This window comes from Giraffa tippelskirchi, chromosome 11, assembly GCF_054371585.1.
Source record: "Giraffa tippelskirchi isolate mGirTip1 chromosome 11, T2T-mGirTip1v1.2.pri, whole genome shotgun sequence".
Classification (NCBI taxonomy): Eukaryota; Metazoa; Chordata; class Mammalia; order Artiodactyla; family Giraffidae; genus Giraffa; species Giraffa tippelskirchi.
The window spans coordinates 63,196,801-63,220,732 of record NC_137285.1 but is presented as its reverse complement, the minus strand read 5'-3'; the positions used below and the strand labels follow the sequence as shown (position 1 = coordinate 63,220,732).

At 37.1% G+C, this 23,932-nt stretch overlaps 1 protein-coding gene and 1 long non-coding RNA gene across 2 annotated transcripts in view; both read right to left on the bottom strand.

Moving 5' to 3' along the window:
- Positions 1-296: 296 nt before the first annotated feature.
- Positions 297-23,932, bottom strand: part of MND1 (meiotic nuclear divisions 1) — a 75,107-nt gene continuing 51,471 nt past the window's right edge. The window contains exons 5-8 of the mRNA XM_081543681.1: positions 21,346-21,420; positions 18,533-18,647; positions 6,954-6,998; positions 297-548 (exon numbers count right to left, since the gene is read on the bottom strand). Coding sequence (XP_081399807.1) covers positions 442-548; positions 6,954-6,998; positions 18,533-18,647; positions 21,346-21,420 — 342 coding nt within the window. The 3' untranslated portion in view covers positions 297-441. The remainder of the gene's footprint in view (positions 549-6,953; positions 6,999-18,532; positions 18,648-21,345; positions 21,421-23,932) is intronic.
- LOC145526893 (uncharacterized) lies at positions 1,909-3,497 on the bottom strand. The gene is made up of 2 exons (XR_014069282.1): positions 2,169-3,497; positions 1,909-2,016 (listed from the first exon to the last, which is right to left on the bottom strand). It is a non-coding gene; the product is annotated as an uncharacterized LOC145526893 (long non-coding RNA).

Below are 23,932 nucleotides of genomic sequence, written 5' to 3'. Positions count from 1 at the left end.
TTCCACTAAATACTGAGAAATATTAATAGTAAAGCAGCCATTAGAGTTTTGAAAGTTGTTTCCAAGCATGTATAGTACAGTCTTCAAAGGTACCCTTAGTTCTAATATCTGAATAAAACTACAAAAATATTATCATGTCAAGATGGCTTTGATCTATTAAAAAAAAATTATCGGTAAGCCTAACGACTGAACTGAGCTGAACTGAACAGACTTTACTTGCACTCCCCTACCTCTGACGAGCACTGAGGAAACGTGACTACCATCCTGCTCTCAACTAATCAAAAAGAGTGAAAACATCCACACTCAATACTTTATTTAAAAGTAATAACATGATAAACACAGTTACAGGTTAATGACAATTCAGTACATTTAGCTGGATAACATAAAAATTTACATATTCACAAGCACATAGCTCCTTCACCATCAACAACATGGAACGTTTTAGTCTATGTAGTCAAAGTCTTCTGGAATTCCAAAATTTTTATCAATTTTATTTTCTTCAAACCCAAATTTTCTTTTGGCCCAAGATTTTATGGCAAATATGTTATCTATAAAGAAAATTGAGAAATATTTTTGAGAATTGAAAACACAATCACAAAATTTCAAATATAATTATACTCATTTTTTAAAAAAACTTCTATTATTTTAGAAGTATCAAAATACGGAATTTTCTGTATTTTCCAGAGTTGTTGTTGTTTAGCTGCTAAGTCATGTCCAACTCTTTTGCGACCCCATGGACTATAGCCCGCCAGGCTCCTCTGTCCATGGCATCTCCTGGGAAAGAATACTGGTGTGGGCTGCCATTTCCTTCTCCAGAGGATATACCCGACCCAGGGATTGAACCCACGTCTCCTGCATTGCAGGTGGATTCTTTACCACTAAGCCACCAGGGAAACCCATTTGCAAGAGTAACGACAATTAACTTTCAGAATAAAGAAAATATTAGTGATTATTTTGAATAAACAGATTTCATACTCAGAAAATTCAGTGACTCAGTTGCCATTAAAGAATACCTGACTTAAAGAATAATCCAAAGACAGGGAGAGGCTAATGGTGCCTCTTTAATATCTCCAGAGCAGAGGCAGGGTTCTGTTACCTCAGGAATTAAGAGTCACTCCTGTCCTAAAGGGAACCCCTCTCCTTCCCTCCCCCAGCACAGAAGTGGCTTCTAGACAGTCAGGCTAGGGAGAAGGGGTGAAGAGGAGGGAAGGGGGTCATTTAAGGCTAAAAGGAACAGATATATCCTTCACATCTTCTAGGGAATTTAAATGCATCTTACCAGTGAAAAAAGTGTTACATCTATCTAAAGGGACCTGCAGGAAATAAAACAAACTGTGTACAAAGATTTATGATCAAATCTTCATCCCATGTAACAAAAGAAAAAAATACAAGTAATCTAAATGTCTAATCACCCAGAAGGGTGTCTATGCAAGGCAGCACCAATGTGCTCTCTATGGCTGTACTTAGAGAATAGGAATGACAGTGAGTTTTCTCTTTTTAGTTTTAAATATTCTGTTTAATGTACATATACCATTTTTATAATGAATATGTACTAATATTATAAATATAGAAAAACCATGGTATACAATTTTCTGGTTCATAGTGCTCTATTAGTAGTGATAATGAAATGAAGGGTTCAAATAGGTTCTTCTGGAGTGTTATTGGCTGAACTAGCACCTCCCCCAAATTCATATGTTTTAGTCCTAAATCCCACTACCTCAGAATGTGACTGTATTTGGAAAATGGGTCTTTAAAGAGGTGATTAAATTAAAATGAGCCCAGTGGGGTGGACTCTAATCCAATTTACTGGTAGTGTTGCCAGAAAAGGAAATGTGGAAACACTGAGACCCCAGGGGCAGGCACTGGGAAGACTCTGTAAGGACACAGGAGGAGGCGGCCGTCTACAAGCCAAGGGGAGCAAGGCCTCATGGAGACCACACCTGCCTACTCTGTGAGGACACAGAAGGAGGCTGCCGTCTACAGGCCAAGGGGAGCGAGGCCTCAGGGAGACCACACCTGCTTATTCTGTGAGGACACAGAAGGAGGCGGCCGTCTACAAGCCAAGGGGAGCAAGGCCTCAGGGAGACCACACCTGCCTACTCTGTGAGGACACAGAAGGAGGCTGCCGTCTACAAGCCAAGGGGAGCGAGGCCTCAGGGAGACCACACCTGCCTACTCTGTGAAGACACAGAAGGAGGAGGCCGTCTACAGGCCAAGGGGAGCGAGGCCTCATGGAGACCACACCTGCCTACTCTTAAGGACACAGAAAGAGGTGGCCGTCTACAGGCCAAGGGGAGCGAGGCCTCATGGAGACCACACCTGCCTACTCTGAGAGGACACAGAAGGAGGCGGCCATCTACAAGCCAAAGGGAGTGCGGCCTCATGGAGACCACACCTGCCTACTCTTAAGGACACAGAAAGAGGTGGCCATCTACAAGCCAAGGGGAGTGAGGCCTCAGAGGAGACCACACCTGCCTATACCTTGATTTTGGACTTTCAGCCTCCAGAACTGTGAGAAAATCAATTTCTTTATTTAAGTCACCTGGTCTGAGGTATACTGTTATACTGTATGGTATCATTCAGTTCAGTTGGAAGTTATTATATGGAGTTTGATCACTTTTAAGAACATTGTTTTAGGAAGTTGAATTCCAAGTATCAAGGAATGATAATTATATGATTTGAATAAAGTTTAACTGCTGAGGTGAATACTACTATATCAAATAGAATATTAATAAAATATTCTCATTTGTTATAGAGTATCAACAGATATTAAAATAAATCTTTAAGGAACAATCTAAACCAAACCTCTACTTTTCATAAGAACCTAAGGGAGAAAACTAATAGCATGAAGTAGTCTAGAATGGTCTGTTTCATTTGGTTAATGTCTGCATAACCTATGCATTCTTGAGATTCACAAACAAATACTGCTACATAAGACAGTTATTAAGTATATTACAGGTCTTACAGAACATAAAGAGCCTATGTCTTCAAACTGACACGAGAAAGAGAAAAATTAACTTAACACTAAACAATTCCAAAGTGATATGTATGATAGAGATAAAAGATCAAGTGTTATGAGTACTGCTTCCAGACTCTCAGAGACTCAAAGAATACAGGAAGATTTGCAGAAAATAAGAGGACAGCTGCCACACTGTGGGAACCTTGGAGGTATGGACTTCAAGCCGGGATCAGGAGAGAAGAAGAAAACGAGGCACTACAGTAAGGCTGGAGCCTTTGCAGGAAGGAATACTGGTTCACGAGAGGGCAAGAAATCATTTTATAAACCTTCAAAGATCAAGAATTAACAAACAAATAAAAAGCCTCTCTACACAATTCTCAATGAATCAATTCAAAAGGACTGATTAAATATGTCCTTGGGCCACTGGATGTCTGCCTTTAAGACAATGTTACCCGCAATCTTGATAGTTCGTACCTCTCAATTTTTCTGTTGTGTGGAAACGTTTATAAATGGATTAAAAACTTTTTTCTTATTTTCTTATTGAAGGATAATTGCTTTACAGAATTTTGCTGTTTTCTGTGAATCAGCCATAGGTATACATATATCCCCTCCCTTTGAACCTCCCTCCCCATCCCACCCCTTTAGGTTGATACAGAGCCCCTGTTTGAGTTTCCTGAGCCATACAGCAAATTCCCGTTGGCTATTTATTTTACATATGGTAATGTAAGTTTCCAAGTTACTCTTTCCATACATCTCACCCTCTCCTCCCCTCTCCCCATGTCCATAAGTCTATCCTCCATGTCTGTTCTCCACTGCTGCCCTATAAACAAATTCTTCAGAACCATTTTTCTAGATTCCATATATGTGCATTAGAATACGATATTTATCTTTCTCTTTCTGACTCACTTCACTCTGTATAATAGGTTCTAGGTTCATCCACCTCATCAGAACTGACTCAAATGCGTTCCTTTTTATGGCCGAGTAATATTCCATTGTGTATATGTACCACAACTTCTTATCCATTCATCTGTCGATGGACATCTAGGTTGCTTCCGTGTTCTAGCTATCGTAAATAGTGCTGCAATGAACAGTGGGATACATGTGTCTTTTTCAATCCTGGTTTCCTCAGGGTATATATATATGCCTAGGAGTGGTATATATGGGTCATATGGTGGTTTTATCCCTAGTTTTTTAAGAAATCTCCATATAGTCTTTCATAGTGGCTGTATCAATTTACTTTCCTACCAACAGAGCAAGAGCGTTCCCTTTCCTCCACACCCTCTCCAGCATTTATTGTTTGTAGACTTTTTGATGATGGCCATTCTGACCGGTGTGATGTGATATCTTATTGTGATTTTGACTTGCATTTCTCTAATAATGAGTGATGCTGAGCATCTTTTCATGTGTTTGTTAGCCATCTGTAAGTCTTCTTTGGAGAAATGTCCGTTTAGGTCTTTTTACCACTTTTTGATTGGGTTGTTTGTTTTCCTGGTATTGAGTTGTATGAGCTGTTTGTATATTTTGGAAATTACTCCTTTGTCAGTTGTTTCATTTGCTATTATTTTCTCCCATTCTGAGGGTTGTCTTTTCACCTTGCTTATAGTTTCCTTTGCTATGAAAAAGCTTTTAAGTTTAATCAGGTCCCACTTGTTTACTTTTGAAAAATGTTATCTTTTTAAAAAAGAAACAGTTTTAAGAGTGGTAGAATTTGCGTTAATTTATATGATGGCAAACCCAGGATAAATACAGGACTAGGATGGGCAGTATCACATGCATGAGTCTACACTAGGACCTCACAACACCTATTCCCCCTCACTCACTAAGAAGTCTCTCATACAAAGTCATAAAAACTCCACTATCTTAGTTATTAGGCAAGGTTTTATATAATTTCATAAATCACATTTAAAGTTACTTAATGTCACAAAACACTATTTATACCCTGACTTCTCATTCTACAAAACTGAAATACTGAATTAAGTAAATATGCTCAATTTTAAATATATTTTAGGAATCTTTTTCATATAAAGAAACCAAATCTTAATAACTAAATAACAATCTTTAGTTATAAATAGTACTGATGTTTTCTTTTTGTTTGTTTTGAAAACAGGAAGGTTTTCTGAGGTATAATGTAACCCCATGATTTTTTTTCATAACATTTTTATGTTGGAAGGATCGAGTAATAAACTCAAATGGAAATATGGTTCTTAACAGCTGTTTCTGCTCTTCTAAAAATATCATCCTTCCTACATGATTTAAAAAGTTTTAGGTTCCTTCTCAGCTAGTAACACAAGGGAAAAAGAAGTGGCTCACATTTTTTTAATTATAATTTTTGAAGTTTATGACCAATTGGAAAACATAAAAGGATTTTTTTAAAAGAAAGGGAAAATGGGAGTATTTGTTTATCAGTGTGTCTAATGGTGTGCTAAAGGACTTACAAACTGTTTCATTTAATCCTCCTGAAATGTGACGCAAATATTATCTGCATTGAACAGATGAAGAACCAAGCTCAGAGAGGTTCAGTCAGTCACACAGCAAATAACAAGCACGGCTGGATTCCTTTCAAAGTCAAGTTCCTCTCCCACCATATACACAGGCCTCCTGTTCCTACTGTTTGTTAACTGGGAGAAATCACTTTGTAACTCTTGATTTATTTTTAATGTAAAAAATCCATTTGCCTTTTTTCCACTCAAAATTTTGTATTTCTCAAACCTATATGGTATCGCTGTATTTACTGCTTATTTATACTTTATTGGGCACACATTTCACTGGTCCCTTTTATTTAGTGTGAGTTGGCTGTTTTTACCTTCTCTGCTCTTATCACTAAACCATTATACCATTTAGGAAATAATTTTGTAATAAGGAAGACTGCAATTCTATAGGAGCCAAAGGCCAGTTATACTGATTTTAATTCTAAAACAGACAAGGAAAAATGATTCTTAAGCTTTCTGTGAAACACAGAAGCCTGAATATGGAACCAGGGAAGTCTGGCTCAAGTCCCTGTTCTTCCAGTGACTAATCACCTTGGACTTAAGTAAGGCAGCTACTTCTAGCTTTCTGCATCTCGGCGTCAATGCGATCTTATCCATACGCTCCCAGAGAAACAGAACCAGGATGAGTAACACACATAAAGGCATTAAAGATTCTTACCAGGATGGTAAAGTCCAATTACCATTATTTTATAATTAAATACTAGAGAAGCATCAGTGTAACTTCCAGATGGGTTTTAAAAATAGTAATCATACTTGTATGTAATTCACAACAATCACTATTAATTTTCTTCTAAACTTTAAGACACATAAATAATACCCTATAAATTACCATCTCTTAGAATATCCCTGGCATACACCAGAGGGTGTATCCATTGGCAAATGGATTAATGAGGTATTTACATGAAAGCAGGTACACAGAGAAGACAATCCTGTGTAGTGGGTGAGAGCCTGGACTCTGAAATCTAATTCTTGTTCCAATGCTTAGCACCTGTGTGACTGTGGGTTCCCAGTGGCCTCAGTTTCACCTCTAAAATTAAGGATAATAATCCTATCTACCTCCCAAGATTGCTGTGGCAATAAAATGAGAATGCACCATAGACAGGCTTTACAATGCCTAGCTCATAGTCAGCCCTCAACAAATTAATATTATGAACAAGAAGACAAATCTTTCACATGCGACAAAACTCTTTAAAGTTGTATCTTGCATTAATATATATGAAGGTTAAGTGATTAGTCTAAGTGATTTATTGGGGGAAAGCTGCATAAAACTTAAACTGAAAGTAATCACTTGTTTTACAAAAATGTCTCATACTTTACAAAATAACTCATAATAAGACTTAAAAGTGATTTAAGATATAAAAACTTGATTAATACATACATTTCCAGAAATGTCTTTTCTTAAAACTATACACAATAGCTTCTGCATTTCACATCGAAAGTGTGGAAGAGTTTGACTACTTTACCAGTAGTAATACACTGGTATATATTACCACTGTAATACATACCAGTCCATCTGTTAGCAGCTTCTTTGGCCACTTGATTTGCTTGACCTGAAAAAAAATATATATATATATATATTTTTTCATCATTTTTTTTGGGAAAAAAAAAAGCTCAATAAGTGACAATGTATTTCATAAACCTGCTCAACTTCTCAAAGAAATTTCAGATAGCTGCAGTTATATAAGTTGAACACAAACTCAACTTGAACAGTATCTCTTTCCTAAATGTCCACTATTATTATTGTACTTGCTCTTTAAAAACAAAATGTTTAACTGAGATGTTTCTCAAATAATTTACACACCAGAAGAGGATAAAATAAGTTTAATGATAAGCACTTTAGTATATATATATATTTGTTGTTGTTTAGTTGCCATGTCCAACTCCCTCACGACCCCATGGATGTAGCCTGCCAGGCTCCCCTGTCCATGGGATTTCCCAGGCAAGAATACTGGAGTGGGTTGCTATTTCCTTTTCCAGGGGATCTTCTGGATTTAGGGATTGAACCCATGTCTGCTGCAGCTGGATTGGCAGGTGGATTGTTTACCACTGAGCCACCAGGGAAGCCCATATACATATTTGACCACAATAAACCTGACAATATTAAATGTATTTGTATCTATATTATGTTGTTCAAGTTAATCTACATAGCACATAACAATGCCATGATCAAATGGGTATAAATATTAGTCATAATGAGTGCACTTATTTATTGAAATAAGATTTATATACCACAGAACTCACCATATTAAAGCATCTAATTCAGTGATTTTTAGTATATTTACAAGGTTGTACAACCATCATCACTGCCTATCTTCAGAGCTCTCATCACCTGAAAGGAAATCCCATATCTATTAGGAGTCACTCCACATTCCTACTTCCTCTAGTCTCTGGAGACCACTATCTACTTTCTGTCTCTATGGATTTGCCTATGCTGGACATTTCATATAAATGAAATTATATGTCTGGCTTCTTTTCACTTTGCACAATGTTTTCAAGGTTTGGCAACTGTAGCATGTATCAGAGCTTAATTCCTTTCCATTATCAAATAATTGTACAGACAGATATTCCACATTTTGTTTAGTGGCTCATCAGCTGATGGACATTTGGGCTGTTATTACCAATATGAATAACAATTTTTGTGTGAACATGTTTTCAATTCTTTTGCGTATATATACCTGGGAGTGGAATTGCTGGCTCAAATGGTACTGTACGTACAACATTTTGGGGAACAGATAACTTGTTTTCCAAAGTGACTGCATCATTTTAACAATCCTACCAGCAATCTAAGAGTTCCAACTTTTCCACAACCTCACCAACAATTATTTTGCCTTCCTTTTGTAACAGCCATCCTAATGAGTATCTGATTGTGTTGTGATTTGCATTTCCCTAATGACCAATGATGCTGAGTTTCTTTCCATATGCTCATTGGCCATTTGTATATTTTCCTTGGAAAAATGTATTCAAATCCTTTGTGTGTGTTAGTTGCTCAGTTGTGTCCAACTCCTTGTGACCCCATGGACTATAGCCCGCCAAGCTCTTCTGTCCATAGGATTTTCCAGGTAAGAACACTGGAGTGGGTAGCCATTCCCTTCTCCAGGAGATCTTCCCAACCCAGGTATCGAACCCAGGTCTCCTGCATTGCAGGCAGATTCTTTACCATCTGAGCCACCAGGGAAGCCCATTTGCCTGTGTTTAAATTTTTTATTATTGAGTCATAAGAGTTCTTTTCAGATATAGGATCTGCAACTATGTTTTCCTATTCTGCGGGTTTTCTTCTCACTTTCGTGACAATGTACTTTGACATACAAAAGTTGTCAATTTCGATGAAGTCAAATTTATCTACTTTTTATATGACTGCTTGAGCTTTTGATGTCATATCTAAAAACTCAAGGGTACAGACAGATAGCTATAGAGCTATATAGCTAAGAGCTCTATAGTTTTAGCTCTTGCATTTAAGTCTCTGCTCCAGTTGAGTTAATGTTTGTACACAGTGTGAAGTGGGAGGCCAGGATGATTCATTCACATGTGGATAACCAGTGGTGCCCAAGTGTCATTAGTTGAAAACACTATTTTGTCCTGATTGAATCGTCTTGGTACCCTTGTTCAAAACCTTGTTTACTTCTGGACTCTCAAGTCTGTTTCATTAACCTATATGTTTATTTATTTACTAGTACCAAATCACCTTGATTACTCAAGTTTTTTAAAACATTAATTTTTATTAAACTTTTTTTTCTTTTTAACTTTTTGACTGCACCCCACACAGTATGTGGGATCTTAGTTCCCTGATCAGGATTGAACCCACACCCACACTACATTGGAAGGCATAGTCTTAACCACTGTACCTCCAGGCAAGTCCCCAAACTTTTTATTTTGTACTGGAGTATAGCCAGCTAACAATGTTGTGATAATTTCAGGTGTACAGAAAAGGAACTCAGCCATACATATACAGGTATCCATTCTCCCCCAAACTCCCCTCTCATCTGCCACATAACACTGAGCAGAGTTCCACGTGCTATATAGTAGGTCCTTGTTGGTTATCCATTTTAATAGCAGTGTGTACCTGTCCATCCCAAACTCCCTAATTATCCCTTCCTCTTATCCTTCTCCCTGGCAACCATAAGTCTGTTCTCTGTGAGTCTGTTTCTGTTTTGTAAATAAGTTCATTTGTATCTTTTCTTGTTAGATTCTGCATATAAGAGATGTCATAAGATGTTTCTGCTCCTCTGTTTGACTTATTCACTCAGTATGACAATCTCTAGGTCCACCCGTGTTGCTGCAAATGACATTATTTTTTCTGCTGCCTGAGTTGATTACTCAAGTTTTGTAGTGAGTTTCGAAACTGGGAAATTTGAGTCTTCCAACTCTTTTTCTCCAAGATTCTTTTGGCTGTTTTGGGTCCCTTGCATTTTCATATGAATTTTAGAACCAGCAACAATTTATGCAAAAAAGAAATTGGAATTTTGGAGATTTGAGTTAATCTTTAGATCAACTGGGGGAGTATTTCCACCTTAAAAATATGTAGGTCATTCAATTCATGAACACAGGGTATCTTTCTATTTATATAGGTCTTTAACTTCATTAAAAGTTTAGTTTTCAGTACAAGTCTTGTACTTCTTCAATTAACTTTAATCTTAAGTATATTATTCATTTTGATGGTCTTCTAAGTGGAATTTTTTCTCAATTTCATTTTCAGGCTGTTTATTGAGGGTGTATAAAATACAAGTGTTTTTTACACATTGATTTTCTATTTTGCCATCAGTTGAACCAGTTGTGAACTCTAATAGTTGTATTTTGTTGTTGTTTTATGGATTGCTTAGGGCTAAGATCATGTCAACTGAAAACAGATAGCTTTGCTTTTTTCTTTGTAACACGGATGCTTTTTATTTCTCTTTCTTGCCTAATCGCCCTGGCTTGAGTTTCCAGTAATATTGAATAGAAGTGGTAAGAGTGGAAGTCCTTGGGGAAAGGATCTAGTCTTTCACCACTCTTTATGTCAGTTGTGCATTTTTTATAGATACGCTTTTATTAGATTGAGGAAGTTCACTTCTATTCCCAGTTTGAGTGTTTTTATCAGGAAAGGGTGTTGGATTTTATCAAATACTTTGTCTATTGACACAATCTTGTAGCGTTCCTCCACTTTTATTCTACCAATACAGTGCATTAGACTGATTTTTGTATGTTGAGTCAACCTTTCATTCCTGATAAATGTCACTTAATCAGGATGTATAATCATTTTTACGTACTGCTGGATTTGATTTATTAGTACTTTGTCAAGAATTTTTACATTTGTAAACAATACTTAACTACAGTTTTTTTTTTTCTTTATGATGTCTTTGGTTTGGGTATCAGAGTAACATTGATGTTAAAGAATAAGTTAGGAAGTGTTTTCTCTTTTCTAAGTCTTTTTTTTTTCATTGAAGAGTTACTTCTTTAAACTGATAGAATTCACCAGTATAGACGTGGTTTTTCATTATAAGAAGTTTTAAATTCCCAACTCAATCTCTTAACATGTTACACATCTATTTGTTGTTGTTGTTCAGTTGCTCAACCATATCACAGTTGCTCAGTCGTATCTCTTTTGCGACCCCATCGACTATAGCCCACCAGGCTCCTCTGTCCATGGGATTTCTCAGGCAAGAATACTGGAGTGGGTTCCCAACTCCTTTTCCAAGGTATCTTCCTGACCCAGGGATTGAACTCGCCTCTCTTGCATTAGCAGGCAGCTTCTTTATCACTGAGTCACTAGGGAAGCCCATACATCTATTTGCAGAGTTCATTTCTACTTGAGATGGTTTTGGTAGTTTGTATCCTTTTAGAAACTTGTTCACTTCATATACCTTATCAAATCTCTTGACATACCACCGCTCATAGTATTCCCTTATAATCCTTTTTATATCGATAAGCTCAATAATGATCTTTCTCTTTCATTCCCAATTTTAGTAATTTAGCTGTTGTACTATATACTATTGTACTTTTCAAGGTACTGTGTACAGTAAGACTAAAAATGTTCTCTTTTTGTTTTTAAATGTATTATTTGTGTGGAAACTATTATACCCGATTACAGTACATAGTATAGTACTATGCAGCCTATTGTGTTGCTTGGGCACCTGGGCTAACTGTTTGACTTACGAATGCGCTCTTGGAATGGAACTCATTTGTATGTAGGGGATTACTGTATTTGATGAGATGTCATTCACAGATTTTCCTTTAGTTCCTTCAGTTCAGTTCAGTTGCTCAGTCATGTCCGACTCTTTGCGACCCCATGGACTGCAGCACGCCAGGCCTCCCTGTCCATCACCAACTCCTTGAGCTTGCTCAAATTCATGTCCATTGAGTCAGTGATGTCATCCAACTACCTCATCCTCTGTCGTTCCCCTCTCCTCCCATCTTCAATCTTTCCCAGCATCAGGGTCTTTTCCAATGAGTCAGTTCACATCAGGTGGCCAAAGTATGTGAGTTTCAGCTTTAGCATCAGTCCTTCCAATGAATATTCAGGACTGATTTCCTTTAGGATGGACTGGTTGGATCTCCTTGCAGTCCAAGGGACTCTTCAAGAGTCTTCTCCAACATCACAGTTCAAAAGCATTAATTCTTTGGCAGTCAGCTTTCTTTATAGTCCAACTCTCACATCCATAACATGACCACTGGAAAAACCATAGCCTTGACTAGACAGGCCTTTGTTAGCAAAGTAATGTCTCTGCTTTTTAATATGCTGTCTAGGTTGATCAGAGCTTTTCTTCCATGGAGCAAGTGTCTTTTAGTTTCACGGCTGCAGTCACCATCTGCGGTGATTTTGGAGCCCCCCAAAATAAAATCTGTCACTGTTTCCATTGTTTCCCTGTCTATTTGCTGTGAAGTGATGGGACCAGATGCCATGATCTTAGTTTTCTGAATGTTGTTTTAAGCCCACTTTTTCACTCTCCTTTCACTTTCACCAAGAGGCTCTTTAGTTCCTCTTCACTTTCTGCCATAAGGGTGGTATCACCTGCATATCTGAGGTTATTGACATTTCTCCCAGCAATGTTGATTCCAGCTTGTGCTTCATCCAGCCTGGCCTTTCGCATGATGTACTCTGCTTTAGACAGATCTTCTGTTCTCTTTAAGATATGTATTTATTTTTGGTTGTACTGGGTCTTGACTGCTGCATGAGGGCTTTCTCTAGCTGCGGCGTAAAGGGGCTCCTCTTTGATGCAGTGGTGGTGCCCTTCAAAGTGCGCTTCATTGTGTGGTTCCTCTCGGCACAGAGCACAGGTTCTGGGCACATGGGCTTCAGTAGTGCCTCATGGGCTGGCAGTAGTTGTGGCTTGCAGGCTTAGTTGCTCCACAGCATGTGGCATCTTCTTGGACCAGGTATTCCCATGTCCCCTGCATTGGCAGGTGGATGTGTATCTACTGTACCACCACAAAGTCCAATATATTTTTCTTTAGCTCTTTTAACATATTTAAATAGCTGATTCAAAGTTCAAAATCATGCATGAGGTATATTTTCTTATTTCTTTCCATGTCTTGCAATTTTTCATTGGAAATTGGACATTTACAATAATATAATGCTTCAACTTTGGAAATCTGAGTCTTCCCACCTTCCCAGGGTTGCTGTTGTGGCTACTTGTAGTTATTGTTCAGCTAGTGATTTCTCTGAACTAATTCTGTAAAGTCTGTATTTTTTGTTATGTATGGCTACTGAAGTCTCCAGTCAGTTTGCTTACTGGTCAGCCAATGACTGAATGGAGATTTCCTTAAACACCTGGACTAAATCTTCACATCTTTGCTGAGGGGCTGCATGTGTGTGCTTGAGCATGTTCCAACAATACTCAGTTAGGTAATTTACAGCTCTGCTTTAGCCTCCACTTCTACACAGAGTGTCAAGGTTAGCAAGCAGTGGGAGGTTAGGACTGTTTCAGGTCTTTTATGAGAATGTGTGTATGGGCATTTAGATTTCTAGGAATATGTTGATTTCAAGGTATCTATGAACATCTCTTTTGGATTCTCTTTTAAATTTTTTTGGTTAATCCACTGTTTTTGTTAACTTATTCATCTCCCAAGAGAGCTGTGACGTTACAATTCTTGCCTCTAACAGTTTCAGACAAACACTCCCCAGGAATGCTCCCCTGTTAGTGACGGGCATATTCCAAGTCAGGTCAAAAACAGGCAATACTTTCTATTGGTAGCTTTTAGGGGAGCATCCAAGATGCCAAATAATGACCGCAATTCTTTGGCATGAGGCTCTAAAGAGCTCCAGGTCCATGCTACTCCCTCTGATACTAAGAATGCAAGGCTGTCATTTCTCAAGGCTCCTGTTGAGCCGGAGAGCAGGAGATGAGAGTAGGGCAAGCTGGACACCACAAAGCTTGCTCTTCTTACAGATTTGGCCATTTTTCTTGACTAGGTAAGTCTTTGGTTAGTTTCTAGAGTTCTGGAAAACCTGTAATTTTTTCCAGTTTTCATGGAAGGGTACATTTTCAAAGGTCCTTACTCCATCATTTTCACTGTCATCTGGGCATTTCTTTCTAAGAAAAATCTCATAAGTACTTCTAAGATTTACTTTCCAAAACTTTTACTGTGAGAATTCATTTTTACTACAATTTATTTTATCTGTTCTCACTTTAATTCAATTAGCATGATGAAATATAAATATTCCCTTCAGGGATTATTGAGAAATAAAAGATAATACATAGCTGTATCTACATGGACATATGGGTTACAGTTATTACCCACAGAAAAATTGTTTCAAAATAAGCCATTATAAACTTAGAGACAAGCCTGATTATTATAATTTGGGTGCTACAGCCATGCTATTAAGAACAAAATCCTATTAAAATCAATTTGTGAAACTCATAATCCTTTAATCTGTTCTGCAATAATATGATAGCCAAATCCTGGGAAGTCCCTCATTATCAAAAAGCCCATTTTAAAAACTATAATCTCATTGAGGAAAGAGGATTTGGGGTCAGTCAAGTTAAAGCCTAAGAAAGTTCTCTAGATTTAGTGATAAGGAAATTACTGCCATTTACTACCTAGAAATTTAAATTTCTTGAATCTGTGGGTTTACAGTTTTAATCAAATTTGAAAAAAATTTGAGCCTTTATTTCCTCAGATATTTTTCTGATCTGAAACACCCCTACCGTGCCTCCACCCCCAATATGCACTCCTTCTGGGACTCCAATTACACATATATTAGGGTCACTGAAGTTGTCTTATATTTCACAGATGCTATTTTCATTAAAAATTTTTCTTTTCCTCTGAGTTTCATTTTGGATCATATTTATTGCCATAGTCTTTAAATACACTAATCCTTTCTTCTGCTGCAAGTTTAATCTGCTATTAATCCAATCCAGTGCATTTTTGTTTTCAGACACTGTAGTGTTCATCTCCAGAACTTGGATCTTTTTTATGTCTTCAATGTTTCTACCTAGCTTTTTGAACATATAGAATACATTTAGAATCCGCACACAATGCAGGAGACTTGGGTTCAATCCCCGGGTTGGGAGGATCCCCTGAAGAAGAGAAAGGCTACCCACTCCAGTATTCTGGCCTAGAGAATTTCATGGACTGCATAGAGCAGAGAGTCCATGAGGTTGCAAAGAGTCAGACATGACTGAGCAACTTTCACTTTCACAATAACTTTTACATTTATGGTCTTCTAATTCTATTATCTGTGTCAATTCTGGATCAGTTTTGATTGAAGGAATACTCTTCTCACTAATGAACATATTTTTCCTATTTCTTTGTATGCCTGGTAATCTTTCATTGTATGCTAGACATTATGAATTTTACACTGCTGGGTGCTGGCTATTTTTGTATTTGTATATTACTGAGCTTTGTCTGGAATGCATTTAAGTTACTTTGCAATAATTTGATGCTTTCAAGACTTGCTCTTACGGTTGGTTAGCTGGGTTGAGTAGAGCTCAGTTGATCTTGGACACTCTACTCAGTGCCTCGTGAATTATAAATGCTTCTAATCCGGCTGGTGAGAACAGACACTATTCCTGGTCCTCTCGGACTGCCTGGCACTGTTTTCCATCTGGTCCTCTGCGATCGTTCTTTCCTCAGCTTTAGTCTCCTCACGTGCGTGCACAGAATACCTGAGAAGAGCTCTCTAGACCCCAGGGCTCTCTCTCCGTGTCCTTCTCTGCTCTCCAGGATGCTGCCCTGTGAACTCTATCCATGCTGGTCTCCCTGACTCTCAGCTTCAGCCTGACTCAGAAGTCTGCAGGGCTCTTCCTAGGTTCTCCTTCCTTGTGCTGCAGCCAGCAAACTCTCTCAAAAAAAATAAGTTGGGATAATTGTAACGCTTATCTTTGTCCGTTTCCTTTTTCTAGCAATCACTTTTCTTTGCCATCTAATTTCAAGTATCTTGGAAACCATTATTTTGCATTTTTTGTTTTTATGTGTGCATAAATTCAGTACATTACTACTTTATCTTGGCTGAAAGTCAAAGTGCCACATTTGAATAAACTTTTGTGAGCTGTTCTGAATTTTAAAAGCAGAGGACTAGGCATTTCTCTATAAAAGTATGAACTAAAGTTAGTTTAAAAATTCTTTCTATAGGTATACAGTCTCTGATAGTTTCCATAGGAAAAAATATTCTACCTTTACATCTAAAATATATTTTGAAATAATGTAATTATCTTAGATACCTACTATTTAATATGCAATTTTCTATAATTATATATTTTACAAAAATAGATATTTTTTTAATGGAATGAAAAAGCAACAGCACAAAGCCAGCAAAGACTCTTATCCTCTCATTCTCCTCTTAAGATAAAAAATGCACAATGCGAAAATGTCAAAAGTTCATTTATGTGTAATAGATTCATGATTATGAATTCTATAGGACCCAAATACAGATTCACCTTATATGGCTGCATAAATAAATACTAAAAGATAATCCAGGTGTGATGCTGATGATGAGAGATAAAATCTATTAACTTACTGTAAACAAGAAAATTTTTCTTCTTGTTGACTTAGCCCTCCTACCCTGCTTAAAACTCATTCACATTGGCATATTTCCTTGGGTTGAGAAATAAATTACCAAACTATTAAAGTTTCAAGGTTAAGATGGAGAGCAGAATTCAGGCAACTAGTAGTACAAAACTACAGTTGCAACTTCTATCTCAACTATGCTAATCTACTCTCCAGAAAATCCATCACCTTTAATACACCTAAAACATCTCCCTTCAAGTTTTATTACCTTTCTAAGAAGTGATGCACTTGCCAAAATTGCTCCTTGGTTCAGAGGTACAAGGAATGTCAAATGTGAAGTTACATGCTCGAAAAAAGTTTTCCCACTTCATGAATTAGTCTGGCACAGAAACCCTATTGATTTTCTGCACTACAAAATCTACTGGCTTAGGATCACCATCAGTAAAGGTCAGAGTAATTTTGAAAGCCTAAGTAAGAGTTTTTAGTCATTCCTGAGTCATTCCTGAGTTACAACCTAACTGTGGAAAGGTCTGTAAAAATGGGAGGTTACAAGTGGAGGTGATATTAGACACAGTCATCTGCCCAGGGAAAGAGCTGTGGCAATACAGCAGGGACCACAAAGTGAAAAGCAGAAGCCGTGGCTGGGTGTGGCCACGACAGGTGGGTCCCTCGACAGGAAAGAGAATGAAGCAGGTAAGCAAAGAGTTGACACTCCAATAAAATAGTCCAAGAGTTACATAAAACTAAAATCAGGAAGGTAGATCCAAGTGAAAGTAATAAATGAAAGATCACATTTGGTTCTTGAAACAGATTTTCACAATCAACTGCCAGATGGAATAGCCATGCTAATCCTGAAAATAAGCCACCCAAAGTATTACAAATCTGGGTAATAAACTGTTCTTAAAAATGCTCCTTCACGAGACATTGCTCTGGGTAGGATACACAGTATTTGATGTCCTCTTTAACAAGTAGTCTGTGTTTCCTTTTAAAGGTGCCTCATGAGGAGGCCTTGTTTCCTGGTAGGGAACTCCTCGCTTGTCTCCTGCTGCTTTGAGGTGCCTGCGTACACTGAGGGTCACTTGACATTAGTTAAAACTTTAATAAAACAGATTAAAGTGGTTAATTCTGAAGCAGATTTGGTTCGTATCAATAGTTTCTTCTGTAGGAAGATGATACATGAAATGAAACCGTGGGCAGGACAGAGTCAACATCATCTCCTCAAATAATCCGCAGAGAGTGACTGGCACAGAGGGTTCTTCTTTCCAAGTCTCCACTTTGCTTTGAAAATCGCCCTGGGTAATCAGCTGGGCAGGGCTGATATATATTATGTAGGCCATGTACTACATATATTTGAATGGCTCCTCTTGGAGCTGTGCAAAGTGGAATCTGTCTCTAAAATTAAGTTTAACTTTAGATTACACTAACTGAACTGCTTAACATTTTTTTTAGTTATAAATAACACCATCAAACTTAATTGTAATCAAACTGTCCTCAGGTTAATTTAAAAATACTAAATATTTTCAATTTTCTCTCAAAGCCTTCAATCATATACTATAATATCCATTTTTCTAAGTGTTTCACTTGATAATTTCCTAAATGAAAAGACAAGCTAAGACAGAAAAATATGAAAAAAGTTATGCATATTTTTCTAACAATTAAGTACAATAGCTTTCATTTCCTCAAATATTCAAAATTCTATCTTTACATAAATGTACAAAAAAATATTGAAAATGAAGCTTTGGAGACTCTGGTTTAAAAGTAAGGAGAAACATCATTGGAATATTCAAATGGCAAATCAACACATGGACTAATTTTCTGCAACCTGTAAACTCAAATCTTTTGGTATTCTTTTCCTGTAACGGTGTATTTCTTTCTGGATATAAGGTACTTGAGGTCAACTTAGCTCCTTCTCTGACTCCTCAAGTTCCTAAGCTTATATTTTATGTCTTTATCCTACCCCACCAACTCTCCTTATTCTTGAAATGCTCAGTTTTGACTGTTCAGTGCTTTAAGACTCCTTAATGGAAATATTAATGCAATATTAATAGCATTAAGGGTTTTATTTTATCATATACCTGGAAAATGGTTACCAGGCAACTAGAAGTATAAAGTATCTTTCATTAGCAAAGTTAAGAACTCTTAGGGAGTAACACAAACTTACGTATTTCTTCCACAACTTGTGGGTCACATTCTCTGTATTTTTCTACTTCGGCCTTTAGCTGTTCCCTTTGGTCTCGGAGTGAAGAAAGCTCTTTTGATAGCATAGTTCTCTCTTCCTGCATTCAAAATAACATTATGTCCAATAAGACAAACAAAATGCCATGTTATAAGATTATACATTTTATAAACATTTTTATCTTATTCCTCATAACTGATATGCATTCGGCTTTTGACAACATTAATATTAGTATATACACACAGATACATATATTCACAGTATAAGAACAAACTCAATTCTCATTTTTTCCTGCAATCTCCAATTATCTTATGTATACGTTAACTGAATGGAAACTCAAAGATGATTGTCATTACACAACAGTTGTCATCTGTGATTTTATGACAAATGGTAATTTTTTGGAGAGTTTCACAAGGTTGTGTATATATATATATATATACACACACACATACTATATATATTTATGTAAATTTTATGGCAACATCAGACAGTATAAAGTTTTCCTTAAAAAAAAAAAAAGTGTTCTAGATAATTTCCTAGTCTTCAAGAATGATTAACCTTTAAAAGTATCTAAAGATATCAGAAACAACAGAACTGTGACCTCTCATCACTTTCCTTTAAAGGTAAACCAGAATAAAACTTTGGAACACAAAATGATCCAATCAACAGTATTTGAAATTTCTAGCCACGGTTTTCATTAACAGGGAGAAGTCACAGTGCTGTTAGTATTCAGTTTATACGTGTGAAAAATAAGCCCGAACCAAAATCAAATACTGGAAAAGGTTATGGTACAGAATCATAGGATAGGTGTGAGGCAAAACCAAATAGAGTTCAAGCTCTCCAATGGGACTCATTTAAGGTTCCTTGCTAGCTTGTATGTTTGCACTCGTATTTTTCTACTTTTGCCTTCAGTTGCTCTCCTTGGCTCCTTTTGCTAGCATCGATGCAACAGAATGCATGCACAGAGCTCTGATGTAGCAGAGTCCAATAACAGAAATAGAAATGCAATAATAGAAATGTTCTGGATCTGTGATCTCCAGGGCAGGAAACATTAACCACACGTGGCTACTAAGTACATGAAATGTGACTCTTGTTGCTGAGAAACTGAATTTAATTGTATTTAATTTTAATTCAAGAGTAAACAGCTATATATGCTTAATGTATGCTATATTAGCACAGTTCAGAAGTGATTTAAAATAACCACAAGATAAGATGATCATTTGCTATCAACACCCAAATCATACATAATCCTCAATGAAAAATGAGAGGAGAAAAAGCTAATGAAGCCAGGCGAAGCAGAGCGCTGAGTATCTGTGTGAATACAGGGACAGCTCTCCAGATATCCTGAACTGGGAGCCATCCCAGACTAGTTATTAGCAACAAGACCTTTGCCATATTATTTAACCTTTCTGTGCTTTCAGTTCCTCCAATGTAAAAATGAAGATAGTAACAGAGGCCACCTCCTTGGACTCTTGGCAAAATTCAATACAGAAAATGCGTTTGGAACAGTGCCTGCCTGGCTCACAGAAGCAGAACATATATGATAGCCATGTCTCCTTCACTGTCATTCTCAGCGGTATCATCGTCACCATGAATAATAGCTAATAGGTAAAAAAGCTTTCAGCTATTTCTGAAAACTCCTGACTGGCCAACTCAGGATGAACACCAGTCATCTTTCTCCGGAGTCGTTCTGAACTCTCATTACTGTAATCTTCCGACAGCTGTAGGCACCAACTAGGTCTGCTAGTGGTTTTTCCCTAGTTTCAGTGGTTAAAGTGGACTGCGTAATCTTCAGCAGATTGACCATTATAAGGCATGAATATGTCACCATTAGTTGAAGGTGCTTCTATAGGTTATTGCCAAATCAAAGGGAAAAAACCACGATTAAATTTTAAAAAGTGGCAACTGCTGCCAAATGAAGAAATACAGGTTTCGGGCTGTGTCCAGAGCTCAGCTTCCCTTCACCCTTCCTCAGCACTTACTATTCTCCAGTCCCTGCCTGTGACTGGGCTGACTCCTCACAGGAAGGCATGCATGTGAGATAACTCTGAAAAGCACAGAGCCATGTAAATCTGTGATGCGGTCTTTTCTACAGCGTGACAAGTTTTTGAGTCTCTTTCACAACAAGTGGCACAAACAGGCTGTGATGAAATGCTTAGAGGTTCATGTTGATCTTCAACATTTTTCAAGTTTATAAGTTCAAACTTGAGATAATGATAAAACTAAAAAGTAAAGTGATTTTTAAAAATCCCTAATACAATACTTTAGAGAACACTACTTTTTAAAATAAAATAGGTCAATATTCATTTAATAATTTAAAAATATTACAAGACCACAAAGACCCTATATTGACAGTTTTCAACTGGTTCTGTGCCAAGACTTTAAAAAATCCCAACTCTTAAAAATTTACATAAACATTTATACAGGGCTTACTTTGTGCCAGGCTCTCTTCTAAGTGCTTTGCAAATATTAGCTAGCTTAATCAAACAACAACTCAATGAAGTAGATTTTATTATTCCCCATTTTACAACTGATAAAACTGAGGAGAGAGAGTTTAGGAGACGAAAACCCAGGCAGTCTGGCTCCAGGATTTATGTTTCTTCACTACACTGCCATATACAACACAATAGTAATAAATCTAGGTTCACAATTAGTGGATCCTACCAGGTCAAATGTTCACAGCCCTTGCTGGGACCTGCTTCTTTTCTAGTAGGAACAGCATCCTCCTCACAGGAAGCATGACTGCTTTCGTTACACTTAGAACTGACATATTAAAGAATGTACAGATACTAACTTACCGTTTCATGTCTGCCAATTTTAGCTTTCTCGATGCTTTTCTGTAGGTTTGCATACTTTTGGTTTCCCTCAGATAACTATAAAATTGAGACAAATAAAATGGCTTGCTAAGATAAACTGGTTTAACATAAAGTTTATGAATCAAGAAGACAAAAAGAGATTTGCCTTCAGCCCAAGTCAGCATAACAAAAAATGTCAAAGACTACTTTGGGAACTGACTTCTCTAACTTGAAGAAAAGCAATACCATGAATCACTAGGGCAGACTGAAAAAGCTTAAAATATTTCTTCTTATCCTATACAACAAAAAAAAATGAATATGTTATCAATCTTTTCAGTCTTCATTCATCAGATTCCCTGCCTCCATCACAAATAACTTTAAGTATATTATTTAAAATTTTAATTAGAAAGTTCAAAAAAACCGTTTTACATAAATTCTCTCTTCAACTTTCATTTCACTTCAGACTAAAGTCTTTTTGAAACACTCTAATTGCTTCTTATAGATAGACTGGTAGTACTGTGACCTGTTTCATTAATGGAGAGTCAAAAATGAATTATTCTTAATTATTATTCTTAAATAAGGTACTTCATGAGGAACTGTACACTAAGTTCTTAGAGAAGGAAAAAATCTATCAGACAAATCTACTGCCGATTGGGCTTCCCTGGTAGCCCAGCTGGTAAAGAATTGCCTGCAGTGCAGGAAACCCTGGTTTGATTCCTGGGACAGGCAGATCCCCTAGTGAAGGAATAGGCTACCCGCTCCAGTACTCATGGCCTTCCTTGGTGGTTCAGATGGTAAAGAATCCGTCTGCAATCCCTGGGTTGGGAAGGTCCCCAGGAGGAGGGTATGGCAACCCAATCCAGTACTCCTGCCTGAAGAATCCCCATGGACAGAGGAGCCTGGCGGGCTATGGTCCACTGAGTCACAGAGAGCTGGACATGACCAAGCACAGCACAGCACTGCCAATTTTATGCATGCTTTAGATACCTTAAAAGTAACCAGTTTAAGCATTTTACCAAACTTAGAAAGTAGTAAGTTATATTGAAAATGGATTAAATAATACAAGCATAAAGAGACTTTAGATACAGAATATTCATTACCATGTGGTTGAGCCCATACCAAAAGGGATTGGTTAATTTCAGAACACTGCTTTCTGTCTCAATTTTATTAATCTCACCTGGGCCCCAAACTCAATAAATAATCACAGGAAATTCTCTACCATATCTTTTGCTGTAAACTAGTTAGAAATCTTAGACTCATTGATTGGGTAAAAGTGAAAGTAAAAGTCGCTCAGTCGTGTCCGACTCTTTGCGACCCCATGGACTATATAGTCCATGGAATTCTTTAGGCCAGAATACTGGAGTGGGTAGCCTTTCCCTTCTCCAGGGGATCTTCTCAACCCAGGGATCGAACCGTGGTCTCCCGCACTGCAGGTCGATTCTTTACCAGCTGAGCCACAAGGCAAGCCCCTTGGACAATGGCTTTCTTAAAATATATTCTACTCTTCATTCACTCTTGAGTTATAAACTTGGAAAATAATTAACAAATGGATGAGTAATTTCGTTTGGCTGATTCTAAAAACCTGACCTTTCACAATATGACTTCGTTATATGTAGAGGGTGAATTATACTTAGATACCTTTTTTTGCTTAAAAATCACAAACAGTATCTTCAAAAAGTTGGTAGCTTTACCCTGACTTTAAAAAATCTTCCACTTCTCAATATGTACAAAGGGAATATTGTTAATATTCCTTTGGTTGTCTAGTCCCTGATTCTAATCCATAGCACGAACAAGACCCATCTGTGATGCCAAGAGGACATCACCACCAAACCAGTTATACCTCTTCTAGAGAGAGTAATTATCTTCCTAAGTTGAAATACAAAAATCTGTTGTAGAGTTAAGAGCCAAAATAAGCTTTAAAGCCCTAAATTTAGCAAGGAGACCTTGTTCTTTAAAACAAGGGTTCTCATTTATAAAATAACACCATGTTTAAAATGTTAATATTCCACCATGAAGGACCCACCTGAAATAATTTAATAAATGCATGTAATATCTACATTTAGGAGTATTTTCCAATGAAAAAATACACATAGGTATTAGCATAACACTTTTACATTACAAAAGTTTAAAAACTAACCAGATAGGTAGATGTTACTCCCTAAATGAAGAACTATGTAAAAATAAGCCAATAATTAATGGACATATTAATATATCTTTATTAATGAAATGTCTCCCAGATATTGTATGTCTGCTTGTAATTATTTACAACTTAAAAGCTTTTGAAAGAGAGCTAATTCAGGAATTTCTTAACTCTGAAAATAATCTTATGTATTTTAAATGTGATTTCATGATTTGTCACTTTATCTCGGTTAAATGATGGTATCAAATGAGAAGCTTCTGCTAATTATCCTAAGTACTGAAACAATTTGGTTCAAATCAATAGGGAAGGAATCTTGGCTTTAGTTTAGTTCTTAAAAACTCAACTGCTGGAAACAATGAAAGCAACTTCTGTGAGGCAGCCCATGATATCCATTTTTCATCTACACATCTCTTAGAAGCAGTATTGCTATAGTTCCTAACATATACCTTG